The 24431-nt window shown below is 33.7% G+C and overlaps 2 protein-coding genes across 3 annotated transcripts; both read right to left on the minus strand.

Annotated features, from left to right (window-relative positions):
* Positions 1 to 1031: 1031 nt before the first annotated feature.
* Positions 1032 to 15245, minus strand: LOC105340238 (metal transporter CNNM4). Its single transcript, XM_011446195.4, has 6 exons — positions 13902 to 15245; positions 11675 to 11818; positions 6719 to 6847; positions 6348 to 6503; positions 5414 to 5494; positions 1032 to 5149 (listed from the first exon to the last, which is right to left on the minus strand). Exons 1-6 carry the CDS (start codon positions 15211 to 15213, stop codon positions 4527 to 4529), a joined length of 2445 nt encoding a protein of 814 aa, XP_011444497.3. The 5' UTR covers positions 15214 to 15245; the 3' UTR covers positions 1032 to 4526.
* Positions 15246 to 18140: 2895 nt separating this feature from the next.
* Positions 18141 to 23191, minus strand: LOC105340239 (uncharacterized). Of its 2 annotated transcripts, none has more exons than XM_066069207.1 (11): positions 23043 to 23191; positions 22534 to 22646; positions 22215 to 22322; positions 21857 to 21903; positions 21509 to 21700; positions 21018 to 21209; positions 20334 to 20519; positions 20015 to 20041; positions 19671 to 19862; positions 19148 to 19495; positions 18141 to 18612 (listed from the first exon to the last, which is right to left on the minus strand). In XM_066069207.1, the coding sequence occupies exons 2-11, from the start codon at positions 22638 to 22640 to the stop codon at positions 18263 to 18265; spliced, it is 1749 nt and encodes a 582-aa protein (XP_065925279.1). In that variant the 5' UTR covers positions 22641 to 22646; positions 23043 to 23191; the 3' UTR covers positions 18141 to 18262. The 2 variants fall into 2 exon arrangements, with proteins under 2 accessions (XP_065925279.1, XP_065925278.1); XM_066069206.1 differs by lacking the exon at positions 23043 to 23191 and adding an exon at positions 22810 to 22946.
* Between the last annotated feature and the right edge of the window lie 1240 nt (positions 23192 to 24431).

Raw genomic sequence — 24431 nt, forward strand, 5'->3', positions numbered from 1 at the left:
TATCTTCTATCTAAAAAATATAGTGTAACTTTTTCGCATGTAATCAAATATTTTTTGTCATCACGAAGACAAAAGTAAGTACTTAGTTGAAATTTATATTTGTTATTTTATACTTTCTCTCATAAGAAATCATTAATATATATGAACAGAATATATAGCAAAAGTCCAATGAAAATTTACCCGTATATGTATTTATTCATGCAGATGTGATATTGTGGAAACGTAAACTAAAGATCCCGTTAGCGTGAATGTATTGCGCAAGCGCAAGAAAATCCAGGTGATTTCCGGGAGTTTTTGAGGAATTTTCGTTGATTATTAATTACGAAGCTTAACTGAGAAAAAATAAAAACAAATTGGTAATCTTCAAGTACCAATTATGTTTTAAATATATAAAACAAAAGACAGTATTCTTCCGATTTCTCGGTATTAAAGACCAAAAATTCGAGTCTATTATTTTAATATAGTAGTATAGATATCTGTCATATAACGTTTTAAATATGATATTTGAATAAACTTGGAATGAATTACCAAACAAAAGGCTCATGGGCAACATCACCTGAACAAGTTTTTTCATCTCTTTTCAAATTTATAAATATGAAACTCAACTTGATATGTCTGTATCAATTTGTCGCTGAATCATATAATAAAACAATTATTGGTGGGTTTTTTTTTCGATCAATATGATGGTTTAGCTACCATCGAAGTACAATATTCACCTTGCCTCGGCTCCGTGAATATTAATTGTATTTTTCGGGTAGCTAAATCATCGTATTGACCTAAAAACAGCATAATAGTATAATACATGTATAAAAAGAAGTCTACTTTTTTGGACCATATATATCCTATCATCTAAGGTGTATCAACTGAAAAATCAAATAAATTATTCTAAGGCCTCACCATATCAAATATACCTGCATGTAACAAAATTGGAAAATGAACTTTAAATGTAAAAAGTTTACAGACAACTAGACAAATAACAGGTGATGTAAACTTCACCTCAGGTGAGCTAGAAAAAAGAGAGAGAGAGGAAGCAACTTAATTCTGCTTAACAGTCTTTATTAATAACTTTTTAATATATGTACACATCACATGAATTGTATTCTTGACCATAGGTTAAATAATCATGGTTAAGAAATAGGCAACACAATTTCTCAAATGTCTGAAAACATTGTCTTGATTCATGTACATTTAATACCCAAAGAACAACAGTAGTTTCTGCACAGTAATTATTATAAACAAACAGATACTGTACATAACACAATATAGATGTCTCAAAGAAAGAAAGATATGATTAAAAGATGTTAAAAAGAACAGCATACTAAAGCAATTTGTGTCATAGTATGTAAATTAATTGCTGGCATGCAACTCAAAAAAATACATGATTCATTTAATGATGCATTTTGATGTCTACAGAAGTCCATACAATCTGCTATTACACAGCTACAGTAATTTGGGCTCAAAACTAATTAAGTCTTTTGGTGAATTTCAGAGGGGATAAGGTAAATAATGTGAATGAAATAATGTAGTCATGAAATAATTTTCAAGTCTAAATTGAACATACACCCCATTTACTTCCAAATTATTTGAATAACCAAAAACATTTTTTAGTTTAATTGAAAATCCATAGAATTTTAATTTCAGGCCGTAAATCACACATTAAATTCTTTTGTTAAACAGCACCCCTCATCTATACCTGATCACTGTACAAAGCCCCTATGTTAATCTTATCCTTCAGAACTAGGAGAAAACTTAGCAGAGGAAGCAACTCAGTTATCTGTGCCTTGTGGAGGTGTAAAGGTAAACAGTCTTGGACATCCTGTTAAATTAAGAGAAACTGATAAAATCATTAACCTTTCAGGCTTTGTGGACACTACAAACAAAATTTTCAGACATTTGCAAGATTTCAGAAAATCTCTACAGGAAAATGTGTTTTTTAAAATACCGGCAAAAGGTTTTATTTTTAAGTAAAGAAAATTTCTTTATTAGTAGAGTCTGATATAACTTTTAAAAATTAACATTCCTAAATTTTCAAACTAAGCTCTTTTTAAAAATTCACCACAAATGGGAAATTATATTGGTTATTTCAATGGAAAAATAAGCCAATAAGTTTAATTACAGTCAAATGTTTGTCCTTATAAAAACAGATTTGTATACATATTGCAATAGAAGCCTACACCATTTCAACATTGATCCTAACAAAAAATAACTAATCTTAGACTGTAAATATCTTTGGCAGTCAACAAAAAAATCTAAATACTACATAATACATGCATTTTCAATACTGAAAAATACCCCCCAAAACATGATAAAAGCTCTGAAAGTCAAAATACAGTAAATGTGTCTCAAACATTTTCCTTCCAATTTAATCATGGGTTAATATGATATACGCGAAAGCTCTTTCTTTCCTAAACAGTAACAAAACAAGACTAGAACTCAGATGAACATGAAAACAACCAACAATTCAAGATATCAACATTTCAAGTTATATAATATATTCTATGAATATTCAAATCAATACTTTGATTACCTAATACAGTAGTTTTTGTTGCTGATGACTATTTTTATAAGTGGACGGCTTACAAATCACAAATAGAAAGAAAAAAAATCAAAAATAAAATCATACACAGATTTACTCAAAATTAATTCCCCTTACTACTTTGATTTACATAATATTTAAAAAAAGAATGGGATATTTTTTCCCTTGCTGTTAATGTTAAAGAAATATGCCACATGAGGCTTAATTTTTTAGGTCAACATAATGTTGTAAAACAACCTGAACGGAAAAAGATGATTAATTGAAAAAGAAATCATAATATTACTTCAATATTTAGCTTTTTTTTTTTTACATCAAAGGACTAGGAACTGTTACTCTTATCATTTTATTTAGATTTTAATGTTTAACAGAAGATCTGGCCATTCAGTGATTACAGTGAAGATATCTGGAAATATCAAAATATCAGCTATTGGGTACTTTGTTCAGTATAGATTTAAAAAAAATATAAAACAAATATCATCTATAGAATAAATTAAATTTTTGACATCTTATGGAATGTAAAGTGAAAATATGCCTAACAAATATTACAAGCCGATGTTATTAATATCAAATACTGGACAAAAACCATGAAATATATAACACAACAAAAAGGGCTCAGAATCTAAGCACAATATCTCTTTCCTACAACATTAAGCTCTTGTTAACACAGTCAATATTTTCCATGGGATAATATGCTACATTAACTTATTACCATGTGCAGGTGGATGTATATAAAAAAAAAAAAAAAATGCCCAAAATAAGTAAGAATATGTGTACCACAAGTCAAGTGCATTTTAATTCAAGTACCATTTGTTCAAATAATCTTGCACATGAAAACTAATGATGATGACTACAAGCATTGACGAGACAGTGTGGACAGTTTTTACTCCATTTTACACCTATCACACGAGTATTACTGCAAGCAAAAATTCGCAATATTAAAAAAAAACAGAGTTTATAGGATAAGATATTTTTTACATGTGAATGGCGTCAAAACAAATTTTTCAAATTAATTTTTCATTTCCTTTTCATGCGGACAGATACATGTCTCATGTCTATATCTATAAACAAATGATTTCATGAATGAATGTAGGTTCGATTCCTTTTTGAATATTGGACATAGAAAAAAAGTTAATTTAGTTGACAGATGTAGAAATTATCTCAAAGCATAAATAAGTACTTTAAAAATTGTGACACAAATTTGTGACTTATCTACAAGTAAAATCACAATACATTTCTAACAATATCTTCCTTATGTCTCATGATTTCCATTAAAGAAAAAATACTTATATATTACATGAACATACTATATACAGTCTACTCAGAACACAAGCAAATTCCTTCTAAATGCATATTTTGTCTTGCATGACTGAATTGTGAGCAATACTAATGGTAAGAGCTACATGCACATTGTTTTGATAAAAACCTATACCAATTTTAATACATGATATGCCTATCGAAAAACTGTAACGTATTTTATATGTCATATAATCACAATGTATATCACATAGCCGATTGATAATTACAGAAAACATTCTCAAAACACCACTGAATACTGTCGTAATAGAGGATCTCAAATGACTTAAATTCAACAATTAGATCCAACAATTCTGCCCAGATGCCAATATCTTTGTGTTAACTGAATTTGTTGACTATTGCACTAAATGTATGAAATTTAAAAACATAAATTTTCAAGTTTTAAATGTAGGTTGAATTTTTAACTGTATCTTGGTGTTTCTCAAAATCTAATATGTATAAGTTACATTTGTATTGCTAAATGGTCCAAGCTTGTACATGTAGTAACCATGAGATCGTTGGCCAAATTTCATGAAATCAGATTGAATTGTAACCATCAACAAGATTTCCTTCGTGAACCTATAAACATTAATAGGACAATGATATATTCTTAAGAGAGACATACATGTAACAAATAAGTAATAATAACAAGTGAGGCTCAGTTGTTTTGCCTTTCAGGTGGTTTGTACAATGTTTGTCATGACGTTTCAATGCTTTCGTCCTTGTCTTTACGGGTGATTAAAGGTGTCTGTTCATGCTGCCGCTCTGACTGACCGTCGGGGTCTGATTTTGCATCCTCATATCCTAAGCTCTCCCCTGAACTCCCCTTTGGCTCCCCCTGTTGTAGGTCTAGATGTCCCTCACATGGTTCCGTGGCTGACCGCTCTCTGGTCTCTATCATCTCACAGTCACCTGCCATGTTCTGGATCAGGATCCCCCCGTCTGATGAATTGTTGACCTTCCACTCCCCAGAGCTTCTCCCTGACTCTATCTGGTTGCTGGTGAAGGGCACTGACAAGCTGGAGGCCCTCCTCATCTTATCTGGGTTATGCACTCTGTTCAAGTGATGGTTGTCATTGTTGGACAGATTGGACAAGATCTTGACTTTGTGCCACTCTTTGGCGAAGGCCTCGTCCTCGCTCTTGATGTTGGCTTTCCCCATCATGGTGGCGCGTCGTGCCGCTATGTACTGGGCGCGGCGTATCCTGACAAAGAGAAGGTTGGAATCCACTCTGACCGAGAAGTCGGGGACGTACGGCTCTATCCGGCTGTACAGACTCTCAGTACTGCTGGGGTAGATCATAGAGTTGTCACTTATCTCTGAAACACACAATGTTAGTTCTTTTGTAAAAACAACATCATGTTAGAGTATGGGGCGGTATACATTTCAAAACACGGCATATACCATTTTCTTAAGCAGAAACTCAACAGGTTCAATATTTTATCATAATGTTTACAACATGAAATATCTGATAAACAGGAAACATTTTCCCAGATTTTTCATTAAACCTGCAATAGGTTAATCAAGTCACAATATCAATCTTCAAAACAAAATTGAATGTCAAATATAACATAAGATCTTACTCAATGATTGAGTGCCATAGTAGGAGAACGGACCGGTGACAAAACGAAGACCTTCTCTGCCAACCAGTACTTCAACGCTACCTGTAAAGTTAATACAGAACGTTAATATAGAACGGTGGAGAAATATCATCTACATTCATAGTCTATTAGTACCCTTATTAATAATAAAACCCTGAAAAGAAAAACTATTTTCATTATTACATGATGAAATAATCATTTGAATATAGACAGACGGAAAATTTACAACATATCATATTTCTGAATAATTTTTATAACACGGGGCTCATTATAATGTAAAAACACTATACATGTGTAATCATTATGTTGGACAAATTTTTCTTATATATCTTATTCTTTTCTTTTTTTTTGTATTTTCCGGCTGCTCCCTGCTTAAGGACACTCTATTTGGCATGGATATTTTTTCTACCAGTTATATACCGGTAAAAGGAAAATATTTTAATTCAAAAAGATGATAAATTTGTGCTATTTCAGAGAAAAAATACTGTCGGTTTCTCAGGCTTAAACTTTCAATAAGGAGGCTATCCTAATTGGCAAAATGACTCAATTTTTATTATTTTCCTTCACTTCAAAAACAAAACTACATGTATATAACTTATTGTTTTAAGCCTCATCTAAACAAGTACATGTACATGAAATGGCTCTGTTATTTGCAGATGGTGAAAATAAATTCCTCAAAACCAATAATTTACGGTCAGCATTCGGTCCACCTCACTCAAATTTCATCTTCAGTTGAAACTTTTCTGATTTTATCCCAATACATGTATCAAGTTACTGTAAATTCAAAGTCTTATAATTTACATGTTTATCACTGACAAATTTTGTAAATTATAACACTCTCTAAATAAAAAAATTGCTGACAGATCACTTGGTGTTAAGAACCGTAACTCTACAGATTTTCCTATAGCAAGCATACCCTGCAGAATGAGGATGAAGTAATCACACGGCACGTTCTCACGGAACAGGAATTGTTCGGAGGTCTCCTTCTTGACCACCTCTTCCACCACATTCTGCCGGATCAGCTTCTTCAATACGTTTTCAGACACATAATCATCCTTGAAATAATCAACAGCTGAAAAAAAAGGGGGAGAAAAATCAAAAGGTGAATAGATAAGGATTTGATCACTTAAGTGTATTTTTTTATACTTTTTACAAGAAGGAAATAATGTCAATCTAAGACTATAAATTAATGTTAATTTCAAACAAAATTGTAAGTGTCCTGTATGGAACAAGTCCCTGTTGTTTACTCTGTTACAATTCCTGATGCCAGGAAATATTTCCACTTACAGGTTGATAGGAAGCGGAATGCAGCAAGGGCCAGTTGAGGGGAGATAAGCACTGAGTTAGCCTCCTGGGTGTTGAACACACTGAAGTCCTGCTTGGCAAGAGTACGGCGTGTCTTCTTCCTGTTGTCCGCTGAAAATCGTAAACACAACATATAAATACCTTGAAATTTACAGCCAGATTTTGATACAGTGTATAACCATTCATTGTTATATCTTCTTTTACAAATGATCTTGAGTCTATTAACTAATGCATGCAAGATGTATGTGACTTTTAAAAATAAGAAGTTGTTTAAATGATATCAAATAGGTCAAGTTCAATTCTCAGGAATAATTTGAAGAGCATTGATATCAATAATTTATAGAAATTGTGATTGAATGTCCATGGAATAAACATTGATTTTTTATCTTTTGAACCTGATCGAGAGTGGGAAATAAAAACTGAATTTTCTTTTTTGTACATACTGGAGCAAAAGCATCAACTGATAAATGTCCAATCAGGTGCACTCAAGTTCTATCAAGTCATATGTATTGCTATCGATTTTCTGTTAAGATAACAAATAGGGCAATCCCCATCCAGAAATTGATTCCTAACCATGAAAACAGCTCTGGGTATTGATCAATATTTCCTCAACAACTGCAACAAGAGGCCCATGGGCTTTTAGAGTCACCTGAGAACAATGCAACCCTGTGAAATATCCATGAAATGGCATTTTTAAGAAATTGCATTATTAACTGTCCAGTGTATTGTTTGATTTTTGTTCTTGTACAGGTTAGAAATTTATTAATGTTCTATTTTTAAGCACCACAGCATCAGGTCAAACGAGAATGTATTAATTTTATTGAAATATTAAAAGGGGAATAACTTATTTTTCAAATTTTAGTGAAAATATGAAAATTGAGTTATTTTCCATTGAAAATCTAGCAATAAAAATGTAAAACATACTTGTCTGTCAGAATTTTTATACTTTGTGCCTGAAAAACTAATTATCTTTTCTTTTTTTTTAACCTTAAGATGACATGTTAAAAAGTATAAAGGATTATGTACTTTTAGTTAGACATTAAAGGGGTAGGGGGGTTGGGGTCTCTTGCTCGACCAACAGCCACCACTATACAACACTGGTGTATATACATGTACATAATTCGTGTTTCATGACAATGAAGTCTGAAAATCAATTAAATATGGAAAACTCCACTGCCATGTTTGGGTTAAACCCTGCAGTTGAGGATATAACCACCAGTCACATACAGCAAGTATTCAGATCAGACATTCCAACTCTGTACAACACCGTCATGTGACCTAGCTCATCACATGTTGGAGAGCACTCTCCGGAGACAACTTTCAGATCAATATACAATACAATTGCTATGATTTCTGCTGTCTTCCCTAAAGTGATCCAAGACTTTTCAAATTATCATTTGCTTTTGGCCTGTGCATATTTAACACAGTCATATCAAAAGGTGTAATCACTAATGAAACGTCAGGCTCATAAATATTCATTATTACACTGCAATTAATTTTCATAGCAATTTAAGTCAAATTGCATCTGTCAAGTGGCTTAAATGGCATGCTCTACAACCTGTGTCTACATTTCGTAACATAAAAGCGATGGAAAACAGCATATAAATTGAAACTGTATTTTGAATGTATCTATATACCAAAGATGTTGATAAAATCTGGACAGTCAAAGTTACAAGGTGATCTGTTAGCTAATATGAAACAAAATCAAATTTATGCTTGATAAAAGACAAAGAAATAATATGTAAATGTCCCCTGCTAATTTCATATGTACCGGTACAGGAAGTTCCCCAAAATAAGAGAGAACAAATAGTTTTCCCTAGAAAGATTACCATTAATTACCTACATTTACATTGTAGTCAGCTTGTTAATACCAGTATGTCAGTTCTAAAAAATGTGCATTAAGTAAAGGAAAGAGAATCAATGATCAACTTTCGGTGAACCGGCATATCTCTTTTGCATCTGTGAAGTATGAATTGCAAAAAAATATGTGGTAATTAATTCTCAGCCCCTGTGCCAGACCCCTGGTAAAGTCTATTAGACCCATTTTGTTGGGATTATACATGTAAGAGCATCTTTTTTATCTGAGCTGTTAAATTTCATAGACCCTTAAACTTGTGACTGCCATTGGAGTTATTGAACATATTTTATTAGATTTCATTCTCTTCAAGCTTTGGCCTATTAAGTTATGCTTAAAGGAAATGCAAAATGGGATATTATAATACTTTACAGAATTTTTTTTTAAAATCCAACACCCATACATGTACCTTACCTATAAGACTTATAGAAAGTATAGAAAATAGTCCTGTAAAGATAATTTTTTAGCACATTGAAAAACTTTTTCTTGATACAGAGTGTGTATTGATTTAAATGTTTTATGACATTTTCAAATCCTACCCTTCAGAGGATCAAGTTATCGAATCCCTAGTTGTAGAAAGGATAGAAGAACCAATCAAAATTATTAATGAAATCAATTAAATATATAACACAAAGCTAACTAAAGTGATGCAGAACTGAAAGAATCAATGGGGTTGGAACTTGGAAAGGAGGCACCATGCATCAGTTTGATATTATAATACATGTAGTTACAATGTCATGAAGTCAAACACAGGGGCCAAGCCCGTTTTGACATTAATTTCATGGTTACATTGAGATTAATGTCAAAAAGGGCTTGGTCCCTGTGGAAGTCAAAGTATCGCTTAAAACTTGTACATTTGGAGATATGTGGTGGGTTTTGTCATATAGGCAACAGCTGTATATTATTGCATTTGGATGGACAGGGCATTTTGGAAAGAGGTGCGTGTGCAAACTGTGAAATACTACAGCAATACATGTGAAGCATGTTAAGTTGATCACAGAGTAATGCATCAAACTCATATTATTGCACAGAAATTGATGCAAATTAACATTTTTTTTCCTTACATACTTTTTAAAAGTAGTATGACGATGTACATGTACATGTACCATTAACTTTTAGTAATGTTCCTAGAAAACAGCTTTTTCTTCTTGCAGATGTTTTTTGTCTCATTGATTTGCAAGTTTGTTTAAACTTGGAGATTTATTAACCATTTCCATTGAGCCCTTTCTGACGAGTAACTTCTGGGGTGCCAATTCAGCAGAAAATTTGATGTGAAATCAATCTAAGGCTACTGATCTCCAACACAGGCGGTTTTCTCACACAAGATCACTCCATGGAATTGAAAGCTGGAGGATAATTGAGTTAATGACACTGTTGGGCATCCTATTAAATCAGCCATAATTAACACTGCATAGACCAGACAGAAAAACAAGAGGCCCAAGAGCCTTCATGGTCACCCGATTGTTACAAAATCCTGTACCAGCCATCTCAATGTAACACATGCTTTGAGGGCTTGGTCTCTACAGTTTCAAATTATTTGACCAATATTTATCAATCTAGGGGGTTGGGGTGTCGCAATTTTAAGGCTATATGAATTTATGGACTTTGGTCCAACCAATTGAGTCTCTGTGAGACTCTATCACTTAACTACATTGTAATACTTCACTGAAAATGTAATTTTAAGGGTCTATAATGAAGGGCCTCATTTAAATAATACACAATAGGATGAAAATTATTTCAGAGGATTTTACTTTGACCTTTACCTACATGTATGAAAATTTTCCAGCTGGCATAGAACTTAAATTCAAGCACATTTCCTCTTGACTGAGGCATTCTTTTGGAAAATTAAGCCAATGAGAAATAAATTAAGACCTACAACCGATTATAAAGAAGTCTGTTAAGACCTTCTCATTTGACCCTGAAAGACCTTGAAACTTGGTTCAAAGTCACTTCACATCCTTCACCCAAAAGCTCTGCATATGTGAAGTATGGGCCAGATAGGGTTAAGGGAAGAGTGTGTGCTCTGAAAAGATATTTTTTTTGCACAGTCTGATATGACCTTGACTTTTGACATAGAAACTTGAAGGTCACTGCACACCCTTAGACCAAAGGCACTCACTCTGTGGGTGAAGTAAGTGCAAGATTGGACCAAAGGGGGAGAATATCGGTATATGATCCGGACAAATATTGTTCATGCAATTCTGCAATGACCTTTATCTTGGACCTAGAAACTTGGTTCAAAGTCATTGCAAACCCTTAACCCAAAGTCACTCTGGGGGTGAAATATAAGCAAGAGTGGACCAAAGTGTGAGAAGATATGCTCAGGATAAGTTATCTCAGACAGAAAGACAGATGGATTGACTGACTGAAGGATGGACAGACAAACTGATCACTATAGGGTGCTTGCACAGCAAGGCCCTAAAAATCCAGACCAGAAGTTTTAAACTTCAGTAGATCCTTATACTTACAATATATCAACTTTTTAGGTACACTAGCTCAGTTTTATATAAATGCCCATAGAAGAAGACTTTAAAAGAATGACATTCCATCATTTCATCTAGTATACAACCAATAAAGTCTTGCCCTCTCCTACTCTACAGGGTATAATGATATCATAATGAAACTGGGCAAGCATATTCAAAACAGAATAAATAAAATCCTAGCATTTGGAGAGAGGCTAAAACTTGATTTCATCTAAATCAATGATGACACAATTGATATACATTTACCAGTAAATGTTTTCTACCAACCACAGCGACCTAAATGTGTAACTGTGATTTACATAATGTGTAATTTTCCACAGGTTTTGTGTTCACGGGTCATTCAGACTGTTACAAAATATGTCATCATTTGTACAACTATCAAGATCATTATGTCTCAGCTCTTCAAATGTCAAAATGCTACTCATACATATTGTGACACAATATTGACTTTGTGTATGTACGATAAATAGTACTTATATAGATAACCTTTATCTAAAAGGAGATCATATCATAAGGAGACAGAGTATCTTGAATGCTTATACAAATTAGGTCATAATCTCTCTCTCTCTCTCTCTCTCTCTCTCTCTCTCTGACCCTTACTAATTATGTCCGTTTCGTCAATGATTTCTGATTGTATGATTTCCTCTATGACATCTTCCAGGGTCAGCACCCCCAGGGTTTCATAGTAAGGGTCACCATCTCCCTCATTGTTAACCCTCCGAACAATCCCCATGTGTGAATGACCTGTAAGAATGTAAAACATTACAAGATGAGGCAACCTGTTCAATTTTTTTTGAAAGTATCTGTTCTTTTAACATTAGTATGCTTGTTTTTGCAATGTCCATTTTGCAAATGGGGAGCTAAAATAAAAGTTTCATAATCATTAATGTATAATGATTAAATACATATATCCTAGTATTTTTCTACTTTTAAATGAAATCTAATGATTGTACAAGTTTAGTAAACAAATACATGTGGCTGTAAATTTTCACTCAATATTTTAAAATACATCATTTTTTGTACTAAAAAGATAATCTTTGCAGCCAATGAAGCTAGGAAATGAATAATCATTAAAGACACCAAACAAATCAATATCAAACATTTGATATTGACATACATATGTACATACAAATGTTGCCCACTATGGCAAATGACCTCAGATTCCAGGATCTGAATGTAATACATGTGCTAGTTTTATAAATGCAGTATAAATTAATTGACACAATATATGTTTCCTAACAATGCTTAATTATTTTTAGGTTCTTCTCTATTAAAAAAAAAACCAAAATACAAGAAACTGTGATTGCTCATTCAATTTTGAAATATGTTGACAAGTGACAACATAAATTAGAATTAAATTTAATGAGAAATCATAGTTATTTTTTGCCATAAGTACCCTGTAAGTACACTTCAAAGACAGTAAATTTCAAAATCACACAGTTAAAAAAAAGTGTTTACTGCTCAGTGCTAAGTAGCAAAGTTGATGAAGTACTTGTAAATGTACATTATACTTATATAATTTGTGATTCTAGAATCCACATCTTCCAAACTAATTCAGTGCATTTAATGAGTTATGAACTACGCCACCTGACAACCAATTCTCTTATAAAAGAACACACAAAATCATGTAGAGAACAGACCAGGAACACCAGAGAGATTGATGCATCAAATAAACCTGATAAATGACACATCAAGGACTCCATTCAAATGACCAGTAGCGTGACAACCGGATATTTCTTAAGGAGACTCAGAAGTGACATATTCATGATATCAAAATAACTTTACATGTACACAATCTTACAAGTAGAAAAAAAAATACACTTTCAAAGGTAGAGCTAGAGGTAGCATATATATACAAATGTATATATATTTATGCAGAACAAAGGGCTGCACCTGTTTGATTATCATCGTCCAGCCTATTAAAAATGGATAGCATACACAAATGAAGACTACCAGTAGCTTGGCTTAGCCCTTGTAATGCAGGCATATGAATTTGTTGCAGAACAAAAAGCCTAATATGCATTACCCTCTGAATAAAATTTCACTAGTTGTTGAAAATTAAAATGAAGCAAAGCAAAACAAATCTGGTGCCTCTATTTGTTACCTTGTCAGTAAAAGTGTAGAAAAACAAGGCTGCTCTTGACACATTAATTAATGTTGTCTTACTCTTGCTACATTTTTTCAAATGTGCCTTTCAGACATCAGATTATACAATCAACAAACATTTACATGTACATGTAACCCCATTAAATCCATATTAAATTTACAGCAACAAGAATCCCTCCTATGTGCCTACATATCCTGGGTATAAGTGCAATCTTGCAAGGTTAAAATATGTGTTTGAAAGAGTTTTACCTTGCATAAATTACGAAAATGACAAAATAGAAATAAAAACTTCCCTTTCAGCGACAGCCAAGTGAGATTCTGTTAGTCTACTTAAAAACTGTCTTTTATTTACGGTATTTAGAAAATTTATTTAAAATATATACTGCCTAGTTTGTAATGCAGTGTTTCCTTTTCAGTGATTAGATATTTATATAGAAAATAAACATATGGTCCATTTTTCCTAAATAACAGAGGTCCATTTCTTGTATATACCGGTAACAGAAAATAGCCTGAAAACATTTTCGTACAAGTTTTATGTATGTTTATGCATGTTACGTCTGTACATTAATATCACTGCTCTCTGATTTTTATATTAAATCAACAAACATTGACAGCTGATATTTGGAATATTTTTTTTCTTTTGCATAAATTATCTTAGTTAGAAAAGAAAAAAAAATTCCACTGAATGTGGCACATGTTTACAGGTACTGAGATAGCTTACCTTGACGGAACTCATGAAGCATAGTGTCTAGTTTTTGGTCATCAAATACAAATATCAAAGGGTGCTGATAGAATTTGATCACAGTTCTAATGGGGGTTTTATCATCAGGGTCAATCAGCGCCAGGTCCTTAATGTTTAGAAGAGCTACTATGTTGCCTGGATCATTTTCATATATAGGAATGCGAGTATACCCACGTTTCATAATCTCAGAAACTGTTTCAAAGTCTAACACACTGTTAATGTCAAGCATATAAACATCCTCTATCTTTGTCATAACTTCCTTTACAGACTTTTTGGATAAGTCCAATGCTCCTGAGATAATGTTAACTTCATCATTTTTAAGATCATTGAACTCTTTGGTTACTTTCACTAACTCTGAGAGCTTAGCTCTGTCATACACATTTCCAATCTCCTCCCCAAGGACTTTGTCCAAGAGTAAACTTATAGGGAAAGAAAGAGGAAATGTTATCAACATAAAAAACCTTGTGATCCAAATTGTCCGAGCTCCAACTGCAAGTCCATGTCTGGAACACAGGGCTTGAGGTATAATTTCACCACAGATAACAATGCCCAATGTTGCACCAATGACTGCGTACAAACCATTGGATAAATCATCCAACAAGATAGTTAAAGAGTTATTTACAAGTACATTTCCCAATAAAAGAGTACAAAGTAGAAAATTTCCTCTTCTCCGCACAGGTTCAATAGCCTTAGCATACTTTTTCTCTGATGTTGAGCCACATTTTGCAATAATTTTTAGCTCAGTTTTATCTAATGCCATTAAACCCAAATTCAATCCACTGAACAATCCTGAGAGACACAAAAGAAAGGCAATGAAAATAATTTGAATCCATAGTGGAAGAAGGGTACTTTCCTTGACCTTCACAGCAACGCGCGTATACGATTCTTTGCCTCCGTGCTCCCATTTCTCAACTCCTTCAACGGAATAACATACATAATAATAACTCCCACTCTCTAAAACAGGCAAGTTTACCAAGATAGTAGCTAATGTCCCGTTATATGCTGTCGAGATGATCGAGAATGTCTGCGTTCTCTGGCCATCACATGTTTCCTTCTGTGAACGTATATCTGTCGTGAAAGCTATGCTGGTCGCGTTGTCAAAGTTGCTCCCAACTAATACAATTCTTTGCTCGGTTCCTGCGTACAATACAAGAGACCCTGAATCATCCCGAGTACTTTCCTTTTCTAAAGAAAGTATTGCACTTAAATGAGGAAGGTCTACCCCCAAAACGATCGTAAAAGTACTGAACATTAACACAAAATTGACAAACTTGACATCTCGAGGTGCCATCTTATTATAACCGGAAGTTGTATTACAAGATAGGTTTCGAGTGGATACAGCTGTCTCAATCCGGATTTAAAAAAAAAAATGAATGTTGCAGAAAAACTGTCTGTAAAACTATGTAAATAACCACTTTCATCAAAACAAATAATGAAGAATTTCAAATAAAAAATAAAGGCAAAAAAGGGACAAATAATTGCTTGCTGAGAAATCATGCATCGTAATGCTTGATTTTTTAAAAATAAAATCAATGTTCTACCGCATTTTTTATAACTGTAAACGTATAGATGTTTGACAAGAAAAGACAATTTTTGAAATAGTCTTAGACGAAAAGATTCCCTAACTCCGATTTCTAAAAATTCTTTTCTTGAGGAAAGATCAACTTCATCCGTTGGGATAATTGCTTTTAATACATGTACTTAAATGCTGCTTGTGGACCACTGTTTTTTGGTTGTTTTTTTTTGTTGATTTAGATTGCTTTTCTTTTTCTTCTTTTTTTAAGACTATCAGTCATCTTTTCACATACAGTATTTTCATGTGCATGCAGAGATTTTCCGAAAAAAACAAATTTTATTTCAACAAATTATACGCTACATTCTCAGTACATGCAAGTAATTAAATAAATACATGTAAATTAGTTCCACAACTGCATGGTAATTTCATGACTATAAGAACACATGTAGTTTATATGTTGCTAAAGAACATATAACGGTTTCTTCGTAGAAGTACATGTATTTTAGACATAGTACGAATTTTGTTGTTGTTGTTATTTCATGCAAGAACTGTAATTTGAGGTTTAAGAAAATTATAATCTCAGTACTTGAAATAGAATCTCATCATTCTGTTCCTTTAAAAAAAACTATAGCTCTAATTTTCAAAAGAGTACTGTAAGTATCCTTAACGATAGGATAGGATCATCGATTTCTGACACCTCTTTCTTAAAAAAGCCCTAAAATGTAACTTAAAATCCTATAAAATATGCATGGTTTGTACTTTAAAAAAGTGATACGATATCAGGGAACATACAATAGCCTTTATCATAGGTGTTATCGGGTACTTTGTAATTTCAATGGTAATGAGTGAAAAATATTTTATCTTAGTTTTAAGATGTTATTAAGGATGACATTTACTCAGAATGAAAAAAAATTCCACTGATGATAATGAAAAACCAACTACCGTGTGTTATAGATCTTACCTGGTAGTGTTATTCTTCACTTTCAAAAAAGTAGGTCAATGACCTACTTTTTGAGTTTATGGCCATTGAATATTTTTTGAAAATTTAAGAAAAATCCATAAAAATTTTACAATATGAATGAGATTTTCTTAATTGTGAAAATATTACAAATTCCTTAACACTTAACAAATCAAATACAGTTTATGAATGGTAGTGACATTAAATAGATACAAAACATTAAGTTTTCATTCACACTTTTGATAGATATTCTAGTCCGAATTTCCTCTATCAGTTTTCAAATTACTACCTATTTTTGATTCAATATAATAAAAACTGAATGATGATAATTCTTAAACATTTATAGTGTTAAACTGAGTATATTGACCTTTCTCTGCTGGCATAAAATTTATATGAGGTCAATGATCAAAATTTTGAGATATGGTGTCTTTTATCATTTTTATGCATTTTTCAATATTTTTGTCGTTTGTGCCATACGATTATCTAAACGAAAAAGCAAGTAAAAACCAACAGAAAATATGCAAAATTATGTTGACTAACAAATAAAATCTTAACTTTAAATATCATAGCACTACCAAAAATATTTCAGTGGAAAACAGAATCTAAAAAATTTAGCCCGAATTTCCTCTGTTTTGCTAAAAGTCAAACTTTGTCAGAGCCTATTTTCATAATTTAGTTAATATATCGATAGTTATGTCAATAATAATTCATTTCATAAACACTTTTTGTATTTAAAACAAAATTTACTCATGAATTTGAACTTTTTAACAATCCGGATTTGAGTACTCAAACACTGAATAAATAACGTCCTTAATGTGCATTTTAAAAAATATTAAGATAAAGAGTGTAAAATCTCCATTCGGTTTCGAACTAATAGATTGTTAGCAAACATGATTTTTTTGTGTGTAAAAATCCTTAATTAATTGCATTCCTCCTAATCATTACTTTTAAAGATGCAAGTTAATGAACATGTACTGGAGCACCAATACTAGGGCACATTTTACGGTTTTGTCTAACTCAATAGAATCTCAAAAATTTAGGAGCTTCTGAAGACTTTACGTGCACCCCCTTGACTTTATGAGCATACCTGGTGTGTCTAAGTCCCCCCCCCCCCCCTCCCACTCTAAAAATGTCCAAAGCTTACGTGCATTAAATACCACTAAATTTCTCCTCATCGCCACCCCATCCCCGCCTTGAAAAATCTTAGGATCCGCGCTCCTACGTTTTTAATAGGCACAATAAAAAAAACGAATTTAAGGGAGTATTTTTACATACGATGGTATTTTCACAGTTCTACCATTCATTTTGTTTCTAGCGATCAGACACGTGTGTATATGTACACAGACGTGTATGTACTGGCTTCTATACTAATATTCTTTTGATGGGAGCAATTGCATTTTAATACATGTTTTGATTAAAATTATGAGTACAACTTTCTTTTGCAAGTAGTATAATTATAACTTGTAAGGTAAGTGCAAAGGATGTGTAAATATATGCCAGTCTGTGTATCGCATATTCCGTTACCCCTCAGTCAAATCTCTGTTTACGTTGAACGTTTTTTAAAAATACATATATTTGATTTTTTTAAATAATTTTATACATGTGTGTTCCTGACTCACGAGAGCTATTTGCTTAAACCGAGTTTCAGATGGTGAGATGGTTTAACTCTTGAAGGGTCAACACCATTCACTTCCCAAATTGTATTTTCATCGAAAGAGTCGTTACACACAAATGAACAAGTGAACACATGCATTCATTTTATAAATATACTCTTGTGACATGTAATGGGCATACCAAGAAGAAACAAAATCAAACACCTTAATATCGGTATGGAACAACATTTGTATAGAGTTTTCCAAAACAGCGTCATATTTTTACAATTATCCTTCCAACATTTGAATACAACGTTGTCCCGTATTTACTATCTGTAGCTTTACACCTAAGTTCGCTGTTGTCCATTTTTTCAGATACAAACGGTAAACTGTACAACGCCAGAACTTTTTCGCTACAGTCATCGTTTCTTATATTTGAAACAGTCCACTGAGGAGGGCCCCCGAATGCTTCAAAGTCAACAAAGTCCCCGTTGACCTTGATTTGTAAGTCCAGAGAGACCGTCGAGGTAATACCAAGGTCTGCAGTGCAGTTAATGGTCTGGACAGCCTTGTTACTAACATTGTAGTACGATTGAACTCCCAATTCCACATTAGAGGGAGGAGCTGCAATAGAACAATGCATCCACATAATATGGAATATCATCTTAAAAATGCTTGATTTTTTTTTAGCGTAATCACACATAAGGTGGTAAAAATAGGTATCAATTTAAACCTGCATTGTATATCATTATATTTAAATTTTCCAGTGTCTTCGCCTGTGATAACACTACGTATCGATTTTGTACTATATAACCCATAATACAAATGACGCCAAATCGAGGCGCCAGCGTGGTTTGCTTATCTATCATTTAAATATATAATGGTACGATGGCTTAAAATTATATAAATATAAGTAATAAGGAATCATTCTTTGAATATTATGAGATGATAATTTCGGTCGGGGTGTGATCAAATCTATCATAAAGCCCTTCGGGCTTTACTGGATTTGATCACGCCTCGACCGAAATTATCACCTCATAATACTCAAAGAATGTTTCCTTATTCCTTATATCATATCATAGTCACATTTTTATAATATGAGATAAATTGTAAAACGAGAAAATCCCACACCAAGATAAACTTTCTATATTATGTGTACCTGTGATATCCAGGGAGCTCTGGTCAGTAATGGTGTAAGAGTTTACATCGGCCATTTCTACAGTACACGTGTACTCGGACACCAAAGAACATACCCCGGAACCACGTGACAAAGTGAAGAGGAACACAGCCTTCACATAGTCCGCTCGGGACTCTAGACTTCCGGCGACACGACTGTTGTGCAATCGAACGCTCCCGTTGTTAGAGATGTCAACTATTGGCTTGTTCAAAGACTTGTCTACAAGTTTTATGCTTTTCCATTTGGCATCCGCCGGGCTTATAAGGCAGTTGAGTTTAACCACTTGACCAATGGTTCCAATGACATTTGACGGATCCATCACCACGTACTCTACAAATTATGTTCTATAGTGTTATACATGGGCAAGTGTACACCAATATATTTACAGCGTCATGATGAATATAAATGCTTACTGTATATACGAGATACATGTAATGCAAATCTTGTTCGCTCTGTGTTCGAACACAAACTTAGTTCTAAGTTCATATTTAATTCAGAAACACACCTGGGCATTTGATGGTCATACAGGATCTGGTTTTATTCATTGTAGAATCTCCCAGACATGGAAGACCGCCATTCTGAGGGGCGGGGTTGGTACACGTCCTTTTGTATACGAGGGTTTGAACTCCTTCGTTGCATGTCCGACTACAAGCCGACCATACTCCCGTGGTGGTGTACGAGGACCAACCACCATTAACTGTGTGAGAGACGGGTGAAATATAATTGAAAAAAAAAACACCTTTGTATTATCTATACTGCTTAAAATCCTAATCGGGAATAATCTTAGGTTGTGAATATTTACATTAAAATGAAAATTTAATTTGTACAGCAAAGTTTATATAAACTTACCTGGACAAGTATTACCGCCACATACACCTAGGTACAAGAAAAATAATAAATGAGTAGATATTCTTTTTAGTTGGTAAGAAGTTTTTTTGACCAGTATAATTTTTTGCTATTAGTGTAAACAAAAACAAAAAGTGCGTGATTCTGAGATACCCGGTAAGTCATTTCATCAAGTTACTTATTGCTTGAACAGCCTGTTATCAAAACAATTTTGGTTAATGTCATTGGTCGTCCAAATAGGTCCAAACCATTACAAAGTATTTGAGTTACTTAGTACTAGTTACAATACTAGTACCTGTACATGTATTTATGACTCACTTACAGTATTTCAACAAACATGTCGTGGTTTCTGTTTTAGTGGCAGATCCTGAACACGGTTTCCCTCCATATTTGGGTTTGGGATTTGTGCACGTGCGTGATAACGTGCGTGTTTGTAGACCGTCTCCACAGGTAGTCGAACACGCACCCCAATCTCCGGCTGCCTCAAACGTATCCCAGCCGCCATCCACTGAAAGTAATAAAGATTAAAAACTTGGACGTTTACGAATCAATTTCTAAAATAATACTAGTATATAATACTGATATATTTTTATGTAAACAGCTGTAATGCAATGCTTAGAAAAAGAACGGTTCCCCTTGGGCCAATCCCCAGAAAATGAAAAAAAAATCGATTATGTAGTTTTCACTATATCCTACAGCTGTAACATGCGCGGATCCAAAAACTTTTTCCGGGGGGGGGGGGGTTCTGAAGGATAATTGTGTTTGTCCCGGGGGGGGGGGGGGTATCCGAGGCATCTTTGCGATAACTTTACTATGTAAATTTTAAAATTTTCATTTTCCAGGGGAGGGGGGGGGGGGCGGGACCCCCATCTAGATCCGCGCATGTGTAAAGTTACATCACCACTGGGATAATTCATATAAAACTTCACAATATGTACAAACAATATTCATATATTAACAAATATAGTTCTGAATTATTTGATTTAAAAAAAAAAACAAGAATAACCTGGACACTCCCTGTCGTTACAGGGCTTGGTTTCTGTTTTAGTGTATCCCCCAATACAGTCTTTGCCGCCATATTGAGGACTTGGATTGGTACAGCTTCTGGAAAGGACACGAGCTGTCGTTCCTTCTCCACAAGACACTGAGCATGCACCCCAGTCACTAGATATATTATAAGACGTCCATTGGCCATCAACTGAGATAGAAGCAATAGAGTGAAATGCTTTTAAAGGTGGGGTTTAAAGCAGTGGTATATTTATCATACTGTATGTTGCTTACTTCAGTTTCCTCTCTCTTTTGATTTTTGGAAGACTATAATCACCGGACAGATATGGCTTTAATTAAATTATATATTTGGCATCACTCTGTAATATTTTTGAATAGAACAATGCATGTACACATAACATGTCAATCTTTTGTAAATATTCTTCTTCATTATTAACAAAAAAAATTATGATAGAAGCATATACTGTAAAATTACGGGGTTTAACTTACTTGGACATTCCCGAAGTTTGCATGAAACCGAATCTGTGTTTGAAGCAGATCCTTGACAAGTTTTCCCGTTGTGCTTTGGAGCAGGATTGTCACATGACCGTGTTCGAGCTCTCGTTTTGGTGCCTGTACCACAGGATTTATCACAGCTAGACCAACTAGACCAAGGTTTGTAGTCGGACCACCCGCCGTTTACTATGAAAATGAAAATAATTCATTCATAAGACAAATGTCTACCAATACATGCTATTCGTTACGGCTGATAATAAACCTGTATTATAGAAATTCAAAGAACAAGAACATAGTGCTAGATGAAAAAAGGTAACCTTATATTATGGGGACGAAACTTACTCGGGCAATAGGATGAGCAAGAGCTGTCTTTTGCTTTATAGCCGTGTCTGAAATATTCAAGAACCATAAGACTGTCCTGTAATTATATACTTTGAAAAAAATAATAACATGTTACAGCAGAAAGCATGTTAAGTAAAATTATAATATGCAATATATTTTTACTGTGCGTTCGTGTACATTTGTTTACTTATTTTATTTCACTGCACATCTACATGTACGTTTAACCCTCTAAAAATTGAATTGGCAGCAAACATATTATTTGTAAGAACTTTTCTATGACCACACTTTCCACCAATACAATGTAGTGCAGCAAATAGCAATTTTCGAGAGATATAGGATTATACAGACAGAGCCTCACTTGTATTTGGCACACCGACTCCACCCCCACCACCCACAGGACGTGTAGAATAACGAGGAATACGTCACCAGCACCTCACACGTCTTGTAACACACCTTGTCTAACTCTCTACAGGAAATATCAAATCATTTAACAACAACAACAACAACGACAACAACAACAACAACAGAAATAACCAATATCTTTGTCAAATATTAGACTCATCGAAAATTGATAAAGATACTCCTATAAACCGGTGTGTCGCCTTTTGCATACACTGAGTGTGTTTTATTTTACCGGTGAAAGACATATATAACTGAAAGGATAATTAAATCTTTACGTTTTTCTGACTGCTCTTTCACCATTTGATAAACCAATACAACCGTTGTACATTACACAATATATCAAAGACAGGCTGATACTCGTCCGAAAAAATACCACTGTCATTTCTCTCTGCAACAAAATAAGGGGTTATTTATTAGGTTAACCACAATTCAATGTTAAACATCCAGAAAAAGGGGGAGGAGAAAAGAAAAATCGGTTAAATAATTGTGATCGAATTAAAGTCTTTAATATATGCAAAACTTTAAAAGTTGCGTTTTAATATCAAAAATACCGTAGTGAATTTTCGCGACTGACTAGTACATGTACTTATGAATTGACATTGTTGAACATTAGACATTTATTAGGGACCAACAACGGACACTTGTACATGCACCTCTTTTTGCAGTTAGAGGGTATGTTCTTTTTAAATAAATTTTATTCAAAATATAACCACTAAGTTATTTTCAAACATATTATATTTATTTTCCCAGAATTAATGACAAAAAATGCTATATTAAACATTACCTATTGATGAGAAAAGTCGAAATTTCCAGCTCACCAGCATGAACGGAGACCGCTGTTACTTGTTGAGGGATGAAATTTGAGAGGCACGCAATACGCTCATTTGGTGATATTGCTAAATAACGAAGTCATAATGTGGCGTGCTGAAACACAGATATTTAAAATTCGATACAGAGACAATAAGACTTAATTAGGTTTGCAAAAATTGCAAATACTTAATATTAGTATACAATGATTAGGAATGATATGAGCAATCTTACAAATATTAACAGCAAGTCCTACTTGTTTAGTTTTAAAGTTCACAGTTCGAATCAAAATATAGCACCAAGTAAATTTTGAATTAATGCATTTAGACATTTGATATACTAGTAATCTGTTCTTTAAGGATGACGTTTACTCAGAGTGTATAAAAAATCACTAATGATAAAGGAAAACCGTATCTCAAAGAACTAGAACTTCGAATGTAGCATTATTTTTCACCATCAAAAACCTAGGTGAATACCATCTTCCAAAGTCAAAAGTTTCTGATCCGCTCCGCTCATACTTAAACCCTTGACAGAAAAGACATTACATATACGGGGTTAACGCCATCTAGAGAGAGCACTCATTTTAAAACTATTGTGACCAATCAGAGAAAGCGTTATAAACAGAAACAATATAGCAATATGGCTGCTCCCATGAACAAATAAAATTTGTAGAAAAGATAGATTCACTCTGACTAAAAACCGATAACAGTAAATCAACTACTTACTTGTCCGTCTCATTTAACAACGGTTCAACATTGATCAATGCACAATTAACATCTTTATTTGAAATAACGTTTCTTATTGGATCATGCAAACTTGTATGACACTCACCAGCGTGCGAGGTTTCAAACCCCGTCAAACTCTGTCGTTTCGGTCAAGGGTTTATGTAGAGCGGAGCGGACCAGAAACCCTAAATTTCTAGATTCTAATTCTTTAGGGTTTTCTTACGGTTCATTCTGAGGTAGTCGAATGTCAACCCGTCACAAAAGATATCTACTAACTGTTGTTGTACCAAAGGATCTTTTAGTCTGTCTTTACTGTAGGCGTCTTCTGTGATTTGCAATAGTCTCTCAGCGAACAACTGAACACTTTCATTTGAATTTTGAAATTGGTCGAGTCCTACGCATTACTGCTAACGCGTGCTGGCGATCTGTTATTTCTGCAAATCTATTTTTAAGGAATTCCTTAAGATCGTTCCAAGATGGGATTTCTTCAGACACATCTGTTTCATCTAAATACCTTTTAATACATGTATAATCACCAACTGAACCCTTATCGCATAGCCCCCTAACTCCGTCACTTTCGGGAAACTCCTCGCCGTTTGAAATCAAGTGCGATTATGACGTCATTTTTGGCATGTCAAAAA

This window comes from Magallana gigas, chromosome 8, assembly GCF_963853765.1.
Source record: "Magallana gigas chromosome 8, xbMagGiga1.1, whole genome shotgun sequence".
Classification (NCBI taxonomy): domain Eukaryota; kingdom Metazoa; phylum Mollusca; class Bivalvia; order Ostreida; family Ostreidae; genus Magallana; species Magallana gigas.

What these genes read in the sequence shown, in the direction of transcription:
- LOC105340238 (XM_011446195.4), bottom strand. Translation starts at nt 15,213, where the DNA reads ATGGCACCTCGAGATGTCAAGTTTGTCAATTTTGTGTTAATGTTCAGT. An exon ending in TGACGAAACGGACATAATTA is followed by an intron (nt 6,848 to 11,674) that starts GTAAGGGTCAGA and finishes TACGATTTTCAG; the next exon opens with CGGACAACAGGAAGAAGACA. An exon ending in CTATGGCACTCAATCATTGA is followed by an intron (nt 5,150 to 5,413) that starts GTAAGATCTTAT and finishes TGTGTGTTTCAG; the next exon opens with AGATAAGTGACAACTCTATG.
- LOC105340239 (XM_066069206.1), bottom strand. Translation starts at nt 22,875, where the DNA reads ATGTCTAATGTTCAACAATGTCAATTCATAAGTACATGTACTAGTCAG. An exon ending in AGTCGGTGTGCCAAATACAA is followed by an intron (nt 21,904 to 22,214) that starts GTGAGGCTCTGT and finishes TGAATATTTCAG; the next exon opens with ACACGGCTATAAAGCAAAAG. An exon ending in CAAACTTCGGGAATGTCCAA is followed by an intron (nt 21,210 to 21,508) that starts GTAAGTTAAACC and finishes CTTCTATCTCAG; the next exon opens with TTGATGGCCAATGGACGTCT.